This window comes from Rutidosis leptorrhynchoides, chromosome 4 (genome assembly GCF_046630445.1).
Source record: "Rutidosis leptorrhynchoides isolate AG116_Rl617_1_P2 chromosome 4, CSIRO_AGI_Rlap_v1, whole genome shotgun sequence".
NCBI classification, from domain to species: Eukaryota; Viridiplantae; Streptophyta; class Magnoliopsida; order Asterales; family Asteraceae; genus Rutidosis; species Rutidosis leptorrhynchoides.
Window position 1 is genome coordinate 362,073,527 of NC_092336.1, and position 15,345 is coordinate 362,088,871.

Sequence of the window (15,345 nt, forward strand, 5' to 3'; positions counted from 1 at the left end):
GTGACGCAACGGACCAAAAATTACGAGTCAACTATGCACAAGAATATAATATAATATTTAAATAATTATATAAATTATTTATATATTATATTATTAAATAAAACGTCGGCAAATAAGAAAACAAAAAAATGTGAGCTGTCCCAGGCGGCCATGCAATCGCATGGCCAGAAGGCACATATCCCATGCGATCGCATGGCCCAAAAAGTTAAGTCACGTCCTATAAATGCAACGAATTCTGGTCGAGTTTAAACTCATAATAATAATAATACTCCTCTGTAATAATAATAATATATATATATATATATATATATATATATATATATATATATATATATATATATATATATATATATATATATATATATATAGTATAGTGTAGTTTTATATTAGATTAGTTTTGGGTTATGCAAAGGTTATTTTACGGGTTTTAAAGTCGGAGCTCTGTCCGTGTAACACTACGCGATAAATAATCAATGTAAGCTATGTTCTCCTTTTTAAATTAATGTCTCGTACTTAGGTTATTATTATGCTTATTTAAGACGAAGTAATCATGATGTTGGACTAAAAATAATTAAAATTGGGTAATTGGGCTTTGTACCATAATTGGGGTTTGGACAAAAGAACGACACTTGTGGAAATTAGACTATGGGCTATTAATGGGCTTTATATTTGTTTAACTAAATGATAGTTTGTTAATTTTAATATAAAGATTTACAATTGGACGTACCTATAAATAACCATATACACTCGATCGGACACGATGGGCGGGATATTTATATGTACGAATAATCGTTCATTTAACCGGACACGGGAATGGATTAATAGTCTATGGAATTATTAAAACAGGGGTAAAATTATGTACAAGGACACTTGGCATAATTGATAACAAAGTATTAAAACCTTGGGTTACAAGCAGTCGATATCCTGGTGTAATTATTAAACAAAGTATTAAAACCTTGTTACAGTTTAAGTCCCTAATTAGTTGGAATATTTAACTTTGGGTATAAGGATAATTTGACGAGGACACTCGCACTTTATATTTATGACTGATGGACTGTTATGGACAAAAACCAGACGGACATATTAAATAATCCAGGACAAAGGACAATTAACCCATGGGCAATAAACTAAAATCAACACGTCAAACATCATGATTACGGAAGTTTAAATAAGCATAATTTCTTTATTTCATATTTAATTTCCTTTATTTCATATTTAATTGCACTTTTAATTATCGCACTTTTATTTATTATCATTGTATTTAATTGAACTTTTAATTATCGTACTCTTTAATTATCGCAATTTTATTTTCTCGCACTTTTAATTATCGCAATTTCATTATCGTTATTTACTTTACGCTTTAAATTAAGTCCTATTTTTAATATATTTTACATTAGGTTTTAACTGCGACTAAAGTTTTGAAATCGACAAACCGGTCATTAAACGGTAAACCCCCCTTTTATATATTATTATATATAATTATATATATTTTGTACAAATATAGTTAATTAAAATATAGAGTGAAATAAGCCAGCTCCCTGTGGAACGAACCGGACTTACTAAAAACTATACTACTCTACAATTAGGTACACTGCCTATAGTGTTGTAGCAAGGTTTAAGTATATCCATTCTATAAATAAATAAATATCTTGTGTAAAATTGTGTCGTATTTAATAGTTTTTCCTAGTAAAATATACACTATTTCATATACGCCTCGCATAACATCAAATACCATATCTCTTGTATCATGACAAAATGGATTTCACATACATAAACACCATCTTAAATATCCAATTTAAAAGGGTCTCAAATATTATGTATATATTTTATACATTCAGTTTTAGTTCCTCTGTAAGCATAATGTGTATGTCATTTATCGAGAAAGTTTCTTTAATTATACTAGTTCCTATTGAACTAGCTCATTAGGTGTCTCATCTTGAACACCTTCTCGTCTATCCTAGACAAACTTTCACGTTCATTTGTAATGTATGAAAATACATTTTAAAGAATGAAACGTTTCTCGATTCTATTATCGAACCTTTGTGTATAACCAAAATCTTGGATTCATGTACAAGGAAGCGATAAACACTACTTTGTTTAGCACATCTGATAAAATATGCAGTCAATAGTCATTGATCCTATCTTTTGTGCCTTAGATAGGGAACAACTACCTTTGCTAGGCACCCCCACACTTTGAAGTACTCATACGATGGTTTTCTTTTCCACCATAACTCGTATGGGGTTTTATCCTTTTTCTTTTGGGGTATCTTATTTAAAAGATAGTTTGCCGATAGGATGACATCCCCCCACATTTACTGGCTTACACCAGAACTTACCAACATGGCATTCACCATATCTTCCAGGGTTCTATTCTTTAGAGTTCAATAGTCTCATTCGAGTGGGGTGAGTGAGGTGCAGTGAATTCATTTCTAATGCCATTTTGTAAACAGAATTCAACAAAATGTGCAATATATTCACCACCTCTATCACTATGAACAACCTTGATTTTCCATTCAAGTTGATTCTCAACTTCGTTTTATAAGCAATAAACTTCTCAATTGCTTCATCTTTACTTTAAAACAAGTAAAATAACAATACTTCATCTATCATCGATAAACGTAACAAAGTATTTGTTTTCCATTCCTCGTTGGAATGAATTTCATGTCACACGCGTCCGTGTAGATCATATCAAGGAGTTCAGTTATTCTTTTAACTAATTTTAATCGGTTATTCTTTCAACCGATTTAAAAGAATAGTCTCGTTTATTTCCTTTCAACCCACAATTCCTAGAATGTTGGTATGTAGTTCAGGGTCATCAAACCACGAATCGAATTTTAAGTTAACAATGACCATGTCTTTCATGCCACACATTTGAAGACACAATTATGTAAGCATAATTAGACCAACCTAATTCATGTCATTGTTAACAACCATTACACTTACTTTGAACATATCATTCTGTTCATGGTCAACATGACTGTATCAGATTCTATTCTGACACCAAATATGGTTAACAACCATCTGGACACCAGATTCTTACGAATATCATGAACATATAGCACATTGTTTAATGTAAGTTCTTATTCGGAGTTCATTTAAGGATTACAATCCTATCGCAATTGATATCATCAAAGGCAGAGTTATCCATGAAGAGCTTTTCTCCATTTTACACATACATGACGAATAACCCCAGTATAAATCAAACTTTTCTTGGTGTTAGAACCAACCAAGTTAACTTCAGAGATCATCTGAAATTTGAACTAAACTGTTTAACAAAACAGAAGGTTTCGATGGCTTAATTGTTGTTAACAAAACAACAAGTATCACGTGAACTGAATTAATTTAAGTTTACAACTTAATTTAAGTTTACAACTCGAAATAAACGTTTTAGTATACCGTGAACAGAATGGGTTAAACCAAACAAGGTTTCAACACGAACGATTAAACCAAACAAGGTTTCAACCCTAAAAGGTGAACCGCACACGGTTCAACCCAACTGGATAAACCAAATTAGTTAAATAACCAAATAGGTTAAATAACCTAACGGGTCCAAACAGGTATCACCTTAAAATTAATTTCAACTCAAACGGGTAACCAAACAGGTATCACCATAAAACCGTTTTAACTCAAACGGGTAAACCGAACAGGTTTAAACCCTAAAGTTAAACCAAGCAGGTTTAAACACAAACATGTAAACTAAACATGTTAAAACCAAAAGGTTTATACTAAACGATTAAACTAAACCGTTTCAACAAAACCGGTTAAACCAAACATGTTTAAGCCCAATTGTTAAACAAACAAGTTTAGATCCGGTTTAATAACAGTCTAAAACTATCCAATTACTGTCCCGAAGATAGTCTATAACCAGTGTCGAATACTATCTGGAAACAGATCGAATTACAGTTCAAAATCAGTCCGGAAACGGTCCGAAGACTCTTCGAATACACGTTATAGAACGATCGACTTGCGCACAAGTAATATGAATGATTCCAAACCTGAATCGCGCTCACAATTTGAGCATTATGATTCACAAGGTTCAGCCAAGAACCTCACAAGGTTCAGCGTGATTAGACAAAAGAACATCTTTTGTTGTCAACGCTTAGAGTTCACACATGTGAACTTCTCACGTCTTTCTCAGCACGAGAAAGAACCGCATTCAACAGCGGTGCTACTGTCGCAACATTGATTGTAACAGCGTAGCTCATGATCAGTTGAGTGCTCAGGTCTATATTCCTCTCGAAAATCAATGGTAACAATTATTAATAACAATGTCGAACTTATAAATAATAATTAATAATCACATTAATTAAAAGTTCGTATATTAATCTCATGTATACAACGAATTAAATTTCAATGATCATTATGCATAACATCACAACTACAAAATTAGAAGACATATAGTACACGTACATATGCACATTGTCATCAATATCTAATAAAGCAAACCAAATAATATTCAAAACATTTGCCGTGTAGTTCATAGAGAACATAACATCTCAGATTAATTAATTCATCTAGTACCAACTCTTTACTCAAAATAAATAATGAAGTCACCAAATATAATACAGCTCATAATTCGATAATAATTTGATGACCATAAGAACTTAATTATAATCGCAGTACAATATTTAAACCAATAACCATTTAAATCATGTACAGTATCGAATTATATATGCAAATAACATATTAACATAAAATGTATCTCAGTTTCCAATAATGAGTTTAGGATTATTAAAAGCCAATAACAAATTATATAAATCAAAAAGCATAGCAAGATCATATAATATTATACTCATTATATAATATTGTACTCATTGGATTCAATAAAGTTTATACATTTTATCTAAAGTGATGAAAAAATAATTATTCAAGAATCCTTATCCATTCTTATACCTAATCCACTTAATCAAAACCCCACAAATGTCGACTAATGAAAATATCAGTTTTCCATTTAACAAAATTAATCATATCTACTCCACCACTTAATAAAAGGGAATATTATAATTTATAATTTATAATAAACATTAAAACATTCCATTAAGTTAAATTTGTAGTATATGTGTATGATAGCACAAAATGGCTAAAGAACTCTATTAGCTTTATTGATAAATTAACTGGCTAATATATTACAGGAAACTAACAAAAAAAAGGCCACCACTCAATGTTAAAAGTGAGTTACAAAACAATTCAGAAACAAAGACAATTATCCGGATGACTAAATTATCCCATGAACGATCTCCTAGAAACCAGGCAACTAAACGAAGACATGTTCAAATTATGTCAACAAAATTCCCATATTTCTTATAATCATGATACGATATACGGAGTATAATAAACTCATAACTACGTGTCATGATATATCTCAGTTAGTTATACCAATTGAATTAAACAGCAAGATAAGCAATTAAATTAATTCAATTCATATGATCCGATTATACAAAATCTAAACAAAAACGTGTTCTCACTTTGACTTTTTTGAACCTCAAAAGATTAACTCAGTTTATGGTTTGTTGTTTATTAATCTGCCCAAATAATAATTTGTATGTAGCCCATTCTCGTAATCAGTTTCTAAAAACCACATATTGATACACATGACATGCAATTAATTAACATGATTAAATTTCAGCAATTAATTTATTAATTATCGTACCAACAGTAAGATGTGTAATCATAGAAATATGAGGTTGGTTCATAAAACGTTAATGAAACGGCATATATTACATATTCAAATCCAACTAGTTAAATTGATATAAAATTCAATAAGTTTCCGAGCAGATTATATATACAGTAACCATACTTTTATAGGCAGTAGTCCCACTTAAGGTTCACGTAAAGATCATATGATCATATTTAAGCATCATAAAAACAGTTCAGTATGTTTATAAAATTACTACGTTATCTCATCTCAATTTCGTATATAATCGAATCTGTTTAAGTTTGTAGGAATATATTATACGAAACTGAAAACAAGTATACATATTATCACAAACATAATAACAAGATTGTAAATATGTGTTATAAATAATCTGATTAAGAGCGTAAAGTTAAAACGATCTAACCGATATTAGGTTGAACCGGGCTTGTGTTTGACACAATTCCCTTAAACAGATTCGACGTCTGTTCCCAGGGTACACCGGTCCGAAACAGCGTACTGCCGGACTTGAACACTTGCCTGATAGATAATCGAACTGTGAGACCTTTGTTGCTTTTCAGAGAATGGAACTTGGATCATATAAGAATGGTTATAAGATGTTTGTTGTATGTTTCTTCATACCCTTAACACTTTATTTATAGTGCAAGTTTCCACCTACTTCCAAAAAGCCATTTAGAATTTTGCACTAAACACACAACTTTGAGACTCGATATCTCATTCACCTTTATTCCGTTTTGGACACACTTTAGTTCGTTGTAAAGCCCACGCTAGTGGCTACAAAACTCATTTTTTAAGTCCGGTAGTACGCTGTTTCGGACCGGTGTACCCTGGGAACAGACGTCGAATCTGTTTAAGTTTGTAGGAATATATTATACGAAACTGAAAACAAGTATACATATTATCACAAACATAATAACAAGATTGTAAATATGTATTATAAATAATTAGATTAAGAGCGTAAAGTTAAAATGATCTAACCGATATTAGGTTGAACCGGGCTTGTGTTTGACACAATTCCCTTAAACAGATTCGACGTCTGTTCCCAGGGCACACCGGTCCGAAACAGCGTACTGCCGGACTTGAACACTTGCCTGATAGATAATCGAACTGTGAGACCTTTGTTGCTTTTCAGAGAATGGAACTTGGATCATATAAGAATGGTTATAAAATGTTTGTTGTATGTTTCTTCATACCCTTAACACTTTATTTATAGTGCAAGTTTCCACCTACTTCCAAAAAGCCATTTAGAATTTTGCACTAAACACACAACTTTGAGACTCGATATCTCATTCACCTTTATTCCGTTTTGGACACACTTTAGTTCGTTGTAAAGCCCACGCTAGTGGCTACAAAACTCATTTTTTATCATCATTAATATTGACTACTCATCATATATTAATTAGTGTCCAATGTTGGTGAAAACACACTTTTAACCAATTTTCCAACAATGTCAACATGGCTCCCGTAGTTTGTAGTTGTAATACTTCGGCAATAAACAGAAGGGAATTGTAACGTAGGAGGGACCGAAGTTGGTGAAGGTTATATTGATAAAAGATCGAGTAGGTTTAAAGATAATAGGGTTGACTCTAATAGATCACGAGAACGACATCGATTTTTTTGAAGACAAAATTTGTTTAATGAAGACCATGTGGTTGTTCATGAAGGAGGTAAGTCGGTTTTGGATAAGGTGCCGCTCGGGGTAATGTCTGTTTCTTTGAAGAGTTGGCGAATGAAGGGTTGATTCCTCCATCGTCGACATCGGGTACGCCTATTGGTAATGGTGTGTCAAACGGTTTATCCTACTCGTATAGAAATCGTGCGGGTAAAGGTTGGTGTGATGGTGTCATTCATCTTAAAGTTGATGGCATGGTGGTCAAACCGATTATTAAGAATCGGAAAAGCAAAGATGCAATCGGGAATAGTAAGTAGTGCTCGATAGCTCTTTATTAGATTTTTGTGCCCTTTAAACAATTTGTGTCATGTTTAGTTGCACATTTCTACATAATCCGGGGATGCTTCTTCCTTTATTTTTGAACATAAAAACATAATTTAATTTAAAATAGGTTTAGAGATCTGATTGAGATATATATTGATTCAAAATCAACTCAAATTATTTTACAAGATCCAACGATCTATATAATAAAAACTCTTGAACACGAACATTGCACTAATCATAAACATAAACAAATCAATACTATAATAAAAAAATAAAAATAAAAAAAACTCGTATCTTCACACTCCCCGAATTCATCAAAAATTAAACGTTTGTTTTCAGTTGATGACTCGATAATATCGGGATGAAGAGATACGAAAGAAGTATCAGGGGCGGACCTATGAAGGGTCAGGGTGGGTCGCCCGCGCCCAGTGGATTTGCAATTTTTAGTGTAAATTTTTTCGGTTTTTCGATTTTGATCCCGGTGGAATTTTTTTTTTGCCCCAAACCCTTCATATTTTGCCCAAAAACCTTAGTATTTTGCCCAAAAACCTTAGTATTTTGCCCAAAAATCTCTGAATTTTGCTCAAAACCCTCTATATTTTGCCCCAAAACCTCCATATTTTGCCCCAAAAAAATCTCTACGTTTAGAAAAAAATTTCGCTCCCGGTGAAAAAATTTCCTGGATCCGCCACTGAGAAGTATTATGTGTGTAATCGAAGAAACAAACCATATAAATGTCTAACTGCCAACCAAACACCATCAACTCCCAACCGAACACCATCGAAAATCATAAATCGACCTAAAAAGACGAAAGTTGTCGCGACTACCACTTTAAACCACAAATTATAACTAAAAGTTATTTTTTTAAAGGCAAGTAGTCGGCATCGAATACTCTCATTTGTCACGCACACACGCACTTTCGGGAGGAAACCCGAATCACATTGCAGGAACCTGATCCTTAAATCATCCCGAGGGGCAGGCGGACCGGGTTTGAATCTTGTATGGATCCGGGAGAAAACCCATCTAGAGTCAATATGAAGCTTCATCTTTCAGGCAGATTGATTAATATGATGGTCACAGCGAGGGTTCCAACCCATGACCCATACCCAGGCAAGCCTGTCATGGTTATAACTAAGAATCATCCTATAACCACATCAAAACCAGGGACGCTTCTGATGAGCATTCTTTGTAATTTCACAAAGTTTCGCCTGCCAAAAATATAAGAAAAGGTAAATCATTAATTAATTATTAAACTATTTTATTAATTTAGTCAAAGCAAGTTGTCTTTTTCGATCACTTCAAAGTAAGCAAGTAAAAAAAGGTACCCAAACAACACCCCCAAATATAATTGCATTATTATTGTAAGTTGTAACTCAAATTTTGGTAAGTTAATAATTCAGTTCAAATCACAGTATAAACTTTCATCAGATCCTAATTTCAGTTCACAATTTTGTGTAATTTGAAGTCTTTTTAGGCGATCTTTGGAATGGAGGAAGTACAACATAATCAATCAGCTGGTAATCACACATCTTATTTCGTAATTTTTATAAATTAAGAATGTTTTAATTTGTTGGAGCCCCTTTACAATTGTATGTATATGTGTATGTATATATGTTTCTATAAAGGCTGTGTATGTATATATGTACGTATACAATAGAAATGCTTTTTTGTATATTAAATTCTTTACTTGGGTTTTATGTACATATAATGTTGCCTAATCGATGATTATAGTATAATTGGCTTATTATAATCGTGTAAAGATTACGTATTTGTTGGATTTGAAGGATATTAGGCTTAGTAAGTATGCAGGGTTTTGTGAAATTAGGAAATATAAATTCTAAATATTTTGTTAAAAATAGTTTAAATAAGATGATTATTATTGTTGCAATCTAACCTTATTAGATGACATAGATTGTTTCTTTTATCCGGTGCGTTTATTGTCTCGCCGCTCGGATTAAAGTTTGTGTATGTTCTCTGTTGATGATATTAGTGTGTAAAATTCTGTTGAATTTAAAAGTTTAAATAAATGCTTATTTGTATATCTAATTCTTTACTTTGGTTCAAGGTACATAAAATGATGGTGAATCGAAAATTATCGTATTATGGACTCATTTAATCTAGTAAAGTTAAGTATTTGTTGGACTTGAAGGAGATTAGGTTTAGTAAGTATGAAGTATTTGTGAAATATTGTTTTGAAATATAAACACACTTAGATAAAAAATAGTTTTATTAAGATGATTATTGCTGCAATCTAATTTGATGACATACTTGTTTTTTATCTGGTGTGTCTCAGATTTTGTGTGTGTTTTCTGTTGATGATAATAGTGTGTAACTTTATTGAAGCTAAAAGATGAATGCTTTATAGGTAGAATGTGACATGAATTCACTCGATGATACTAAACAAGACTTGGTATATCAATTACAAGAGAACAGTTTAGCTAATTTCATATCAAGTAATGCTTTTGTGTAACATTTTGGCGTCGGGTATGAAGGATATAGATATTACATATTACTAATGCAAAGAGTATTATGTAAGGGTATCTTCTAAGTAGCAAGATACGTAGTGCAATTTGTATTCAAATATATAGGATAATAATCTGTAATACTAGTACAATGTCATGAAGGCATTGTTGCAATTTATAGGCTGCATCCAATCAACACAAGTAATGCTGATCGTACAAGTTGGAAAGATCAGCTTTTTACACATGAATATTAGAAGTCCAGCTTGCTTTTATTCTTTCTTATTTTTATTGAAAAGTATTGGCTTAATATAAGTTTACATCTTACAATTTGCAGGTCAAGATCGTGAAAATGAAATCGTGTCCGACGGTAACATGTCCCAGCCACTTAAACCTAGAGGAATCGTATATTTGAGTGTTGGGTTTAAAACTGAAACGTTAGTGTGAAACGTTGTACGCAGGTGTAGATGTTGAAGAGGAAATAGTGACAGAAAGATCTTCATTTGTGCATGGAGGACCACCTCAAGATGATAATGGACCTCCAAAAGTTGATACGGAAGTGGAAGTCGTCCATGAAAAGGTTACAAAGCAGATCATTAAGGAAGGTCATGGTGACAAGCCTTCAAAATATTCGACTTGCTTTTGTAAGTCTATGCAACCTTCTTTACAAACCAGTGCTTAAATTTTGAAAATTTTGATACTTTTATCATTTCTGTATGATTGAGTACATTAGGTATATTTTCGTAGTATAAACTCATCATTTGTTAGTATTTTCCGTTGATTGGTTTAGTTGTTGGCTTATGTTTTGTATTGGTGGTATTGCCAACAGAGAGATAGTGCTCGTCCAAATAAATTAGTGGTATTCTGAATTATTTTTCTTTTCTTTTTTCCCATTTGACTCGTTCTACCAGTTTCATCTATTGCTAAGTTTCTTTTATGTTATTCATTTGACCTTTTAGAAATAAAAACACTACTTTTATTGACCTATTCATAAGTAAATTGGGTCAAAATTGCTACCTTTACAGTAATAAAAGCGAGACTAAATACTACTCATTTACTACTAAAGTTTCTTGTTTCAGTAATTGTTGAATTAGGAGAACTATGTTACATTCTATTTCAAGTCGTCACACTACTCTGCAACATTTTTTCCGTTTTGTAAAATTGCAGTTTTGTATATCCATAACTCTTTCTATAAGTTGTTTACTACATTATTATTATAACCATGTTTATTGATTATTGATTGATATAGTGCGCTATAAAGCATGGACTGAAAGTACTCAACACAAGTTTGAAGACACGTGGCAGGAGATGCAAGTAATTGAGATGGTGTTAGGGAAAGGTAACATGTATTAATATGTCTTACCTCCTTACATATGTATGTTTAGGTAAGATGTGGTCATTTCAACCCATTACATATGAATGGGTCAATTTGGTTAAAGTTGACCTACGTATACTTAACCTGTTGACAATAATTTTCCATCTAACGTTTCTTTTTGTGCTATTACTTGTATCAACAAGCGGTTGGCTTTAATAATTATCTAACTGGATTTTAAGGACATTTAAAGTTTTAAATCATCTCACTTAACTTTTAATTACAAAATATCCATTAGATAACGCAAAAATTACACTACCATAAATCGATAGTTTTTCTAGCATTTACCTTTCTGTATTTTTTTTAAAAATTCTCGTTCTTGCAACCTATTATATTCATTAAAACCGGTGGGAATTTGTGGCGAAAAGCGATAGACTCTGACTTTTCTTGACCCTTGTTCTTTTGTACCAGAGAAAAAAGAGATGGCGGGATTAGCGATTGGGTTGTACTCCATGAAAGCCGGTGAGCGTGCTCTGTTACACGTTGGTTGGGAACTAGGTTATGGCGAACAAGGGAACTTTTCTTTTCCAAATGTCCCACCTAAAGCAGATATCATTTATGAAGTTGAGCTTGTTGGTTTTGATGAAACCAAAGAAGTAAGTAACAATCTCTTTTGGGTTAACGTTCTGTTGTATGTATTTATGTTGTGGAAGTTTTATTGTATGTGCGAAAGCTTCTGAAATGTCTAATATATGTTTTTTTGTTAGTTTCCATACACACAATAAAAAGTTTTTAGAACGCTGACACTTACATTAGACATTTCGGAAATTTTCCAACATACAGTCGTTGAAAAACATGGATACATTCAATCGTAAAAAGTGTAAACTATAATACAATCCCATCTTCTTCTACAAATTAATATCCGGTATAACTTTAATAATGGTGTCTTATGAATCCACAAAAATATTTATTTGCATAGGGGAAAGCTCGTAGTGACATGACAGTAGAAGAAAGGATCAGTGCAGCAGATAGGAGAAGGATGGATGGAAATAATTTATTTAAAGAAGATAAACTAGAGGAGGCTATGCAACAATATGAAATGGTTAGACTCGATATTTTATTTAAAATATTATATATTTTTATAAACTTGTTAGTAGATTTTTTTTTTTTTTTTTGTTAGTATCCTTTTCTAACATTCGTGTTGAATATTTCATGAACATAACAGGCCATTGCATACATGGGTGATGATTTCATGTTTCAGTTGTTTGGCAAGTATCAAGACATGGCTTTGGCGGTCAAAACCCCGTGCCACCTTAACATTGCAGCGTGTTTGATAAAGCTTAAACGCTACGATGAAGCCATAGCTCAGTGCACTATTGTACGTATCCCATTTTTCATCTGTTTGAGTTGGCAATTTAACATATTTACTTGAAATTTGGTTGATTCGGGTTAGAATACCAACTCCAACCAGGTAAATGGTTCAAATCCGAAAAGTTAGCTATTATGGGTAATTTCATCTCATGTACTTACTTATAAATGGGTCAACTTGGTTATTAATTATTTTTAACGGGTCAAATGGGTTATACTAAAAGAACTTAAGTAAAAATGGAACGGGTTAAACAGGTGAAATAACATAACATCCTAGCAATATTCCAATGCATAAAAACCTTTTAAATTGGTTACCTAAATAATGTAGGGTGTTTTAGCAATCATATTTTGGACAATATTTTTATAAATAAAGAATTTGGATTTGGATGAGTAGGTGTTTTGGATCAAGTGGTTAACCGAAACTGTTTCAACCCACAATTAGAAACCACATGTTTTGACCCATTAGTCAACGTCTCCGACCCGCCCGTTTTACCACGTATATGCAAGATTCATGACCAACCTAAACTATAAATTACTTTTCTAGGTTCTCGCTGAGGATCAAAATAACGTGAAAGCACTATTTAGAAGAGGGAAGGCTAAATCTGAACTCGGGCAGACAGATTCTGCACGAGAAGACTTCTTGAAAGCCCGAAAATTTGCACCCGAAGATAAAGCAATATCAAAGGAATTGCGTGTGTTAGCCGAACATGACAAAATCGTGTATCAGAAACAAAAAGAGCTTTATAAAGGATTGTTTGGACCAAGACCTGAACCCAAAAGCAACAAAACTGCTGCTACCAGCTGGTTGGTTATGATTTGGCAATGGCTGCTCACAATATTCCATCGTCTTTTCAGGAGTCAAATGGTCAAAACCGAATAAACTTTGAGGATTCAAAATGGTGAGATTATAGAGTGAAGATACAGTGGTAAGTTAATGTTCAGTTGAATGCAAAGTTCGGAACTTGTACAAGAACCTAGTTCTTGAAGATATTGTTATAATATTGTATACATTCTTATCTTTATATATTGTCAGACATCTAATTCTAATTTGAGATGATTTTAATAATGAAGCACGTTTTCGTGTAGATTCTACAATTTCGCTGCTCCAATTTATTCAGAGTTTTAGTAGTTGAAAATAATAGTCTACTAGTCTTCCCATACCATGTAGCATGGAGGGTATTGTTTATTGTTCATATCATTCACATGTCAATCAAATTTAGAGTTGAACAAACTGGTTTTAAACGAAAAAACAAATAAGGTTTTCTTTTCAAGTTACTCGGAGAGGGCGACTATCTTTAGTTTGATGAATGTGATTTTACCTGGTTATTCATTGACAGTTTTCGGCCCTTTTTTGGTCGCCTAATATAAGCGTATCAAAACTTCAACCACTGGATTATGTTGTGATGATTTAATGTTTCAATCTGAAACTTCTTGTAAGCATATCAAAACTCCAAACCATTGAATTACGTTGTGATGATTAATAAAGTGGTTTTAAGTATATACCAATTAGCCATACACTCTCAAAATCAATTTCTATAGCCTACATGTTTCACACGAAAGTAATATTGTCATTAAAATAATGTACAACTAAAAACAATTTAAATACTAAATATAATGTCCATGTTTCCATTATGCAAATCTACAAAATTACTGTAGTACCACAAACTGAATGTCAAAATAAAGCAATTCACAAGCCAATTATTCTGAATCAAGACACTTGATGTATCATATATACATTAAAACATAGTAGTACATTTGCTTGATTGAATTAACTAAATAAATTAACTACCTACCAATGGTGCTTAAACACGGACATCCATGCACAGTAAGCACATACAAGCTTTTGAGATATATATACATAAATAGCAAATGACAGACTCATAAGTACTAAATCTTTCCAATCCCCTTTGCGTTTTGGACTCATACTTTCTGTTATTCCATTTTTAAGCTTCTCTAAACTTACAAAAACCTCCTTTAAACTTTGCTTCTTCTCCTTACTCTCCTTCTCTTTATCGTTAGATCCATCGAATGGAAGACGAGTTTGGCAAGCCATAAAAGTGTGTCTAGCTCTATGGTTCATGGGGTTGACCAAATCTTGAGTTATGATCTTCGATCCTAATGTGTAGAACGAAGGGCTTATTGAAAAAGCTGCCATATGGGGTTGGTGTCAAAGGTTTAAAGGTTGAAGCTTTTGTGTATAAGATGGTTTGGTTTGATCAGAACAATGACTTTTCAAGGGCCATGTTATTGAAGCAAAATATCAAAGAGAAAGGCAAGCCATTTGCACCCTAGATTATGAAAGGAAAAACAAATGGATAAGAGGGTCTACTCTTTATGTAGTTTGACACTTTGGCCTATTGATTTGAGTAATATTATGTCATTGACTAATATTGTAATCCGATTTTTCTATTCTTAGCTTTTAAGACTATATTTAAGAAAAATTTCAAGCTTTTAATGTTTGTACATTCAAAGTACTAAGGTAGTTATGTGGGGTTGTTTTCAATTATAACGATACTTTCTCCATAAACTTTAACTTTAACTGTAATTTATTAAATTAAACTTTATTATTACAGTAATTATTAATGATTAATCTAATCAAACTTTACTATTAATTAAG

General features: G+C 32.4%; 1 protein-coding gene across 3 annotated transcripts; it reads left to right on the plus strand.

Annotated features, from left to right (window-relative positions):
• The first annotated feature begins 8,753 nt into the window (after positions 1–8,753).
• LOC139843819 (peptidyl-prolyl cis-trans isomerase FKBP42) lies at positions 8,754–13,823 on the plus strand. 3 transcript variants are annotated; one of them, XM_071833977.1, is made up of 9 exons: positions 8,754–8,818; positions 9,055–9,106; positions 10,386–10,418; positions 10,510–10,692; positions 11,298–11,387; positions 11,832–12,016; positions 12,340–12,462; positions 12,586–12,738; positions 13,273–13,823. In XM_071833977.1, the coding sequence occupies exons 2-9, from the start codon at positions 9,076–9,078 to the stop codon at positions 13,606–13,608; spliced, it is 1,134 nt and encodes a 377-aa protein (XP_071690078.1). In that variant the 5' UTR covers positions 8,754–8,818; positions 9,055–9,075; the 3' UTR covers positions 13,609–13,823. The 3 variants fall into 3 exon arrangements, with proteins under 3 accessions (XP_071690078.1, XP_071690079.1, XP_071690077.1); XM_071833978.1 differs by lacking the exon at positions 8,754–8,818 and adding an exon at positions 8,956–8,972; XM_071833976.1 differs by lacking the exon at positions 8,754–8,818 and having other exon boundaries at positions 8,973–9,106.
• The last annotated feature ends 1,522 nt before the right edge of the window (positions 13,824–15,345 follow it).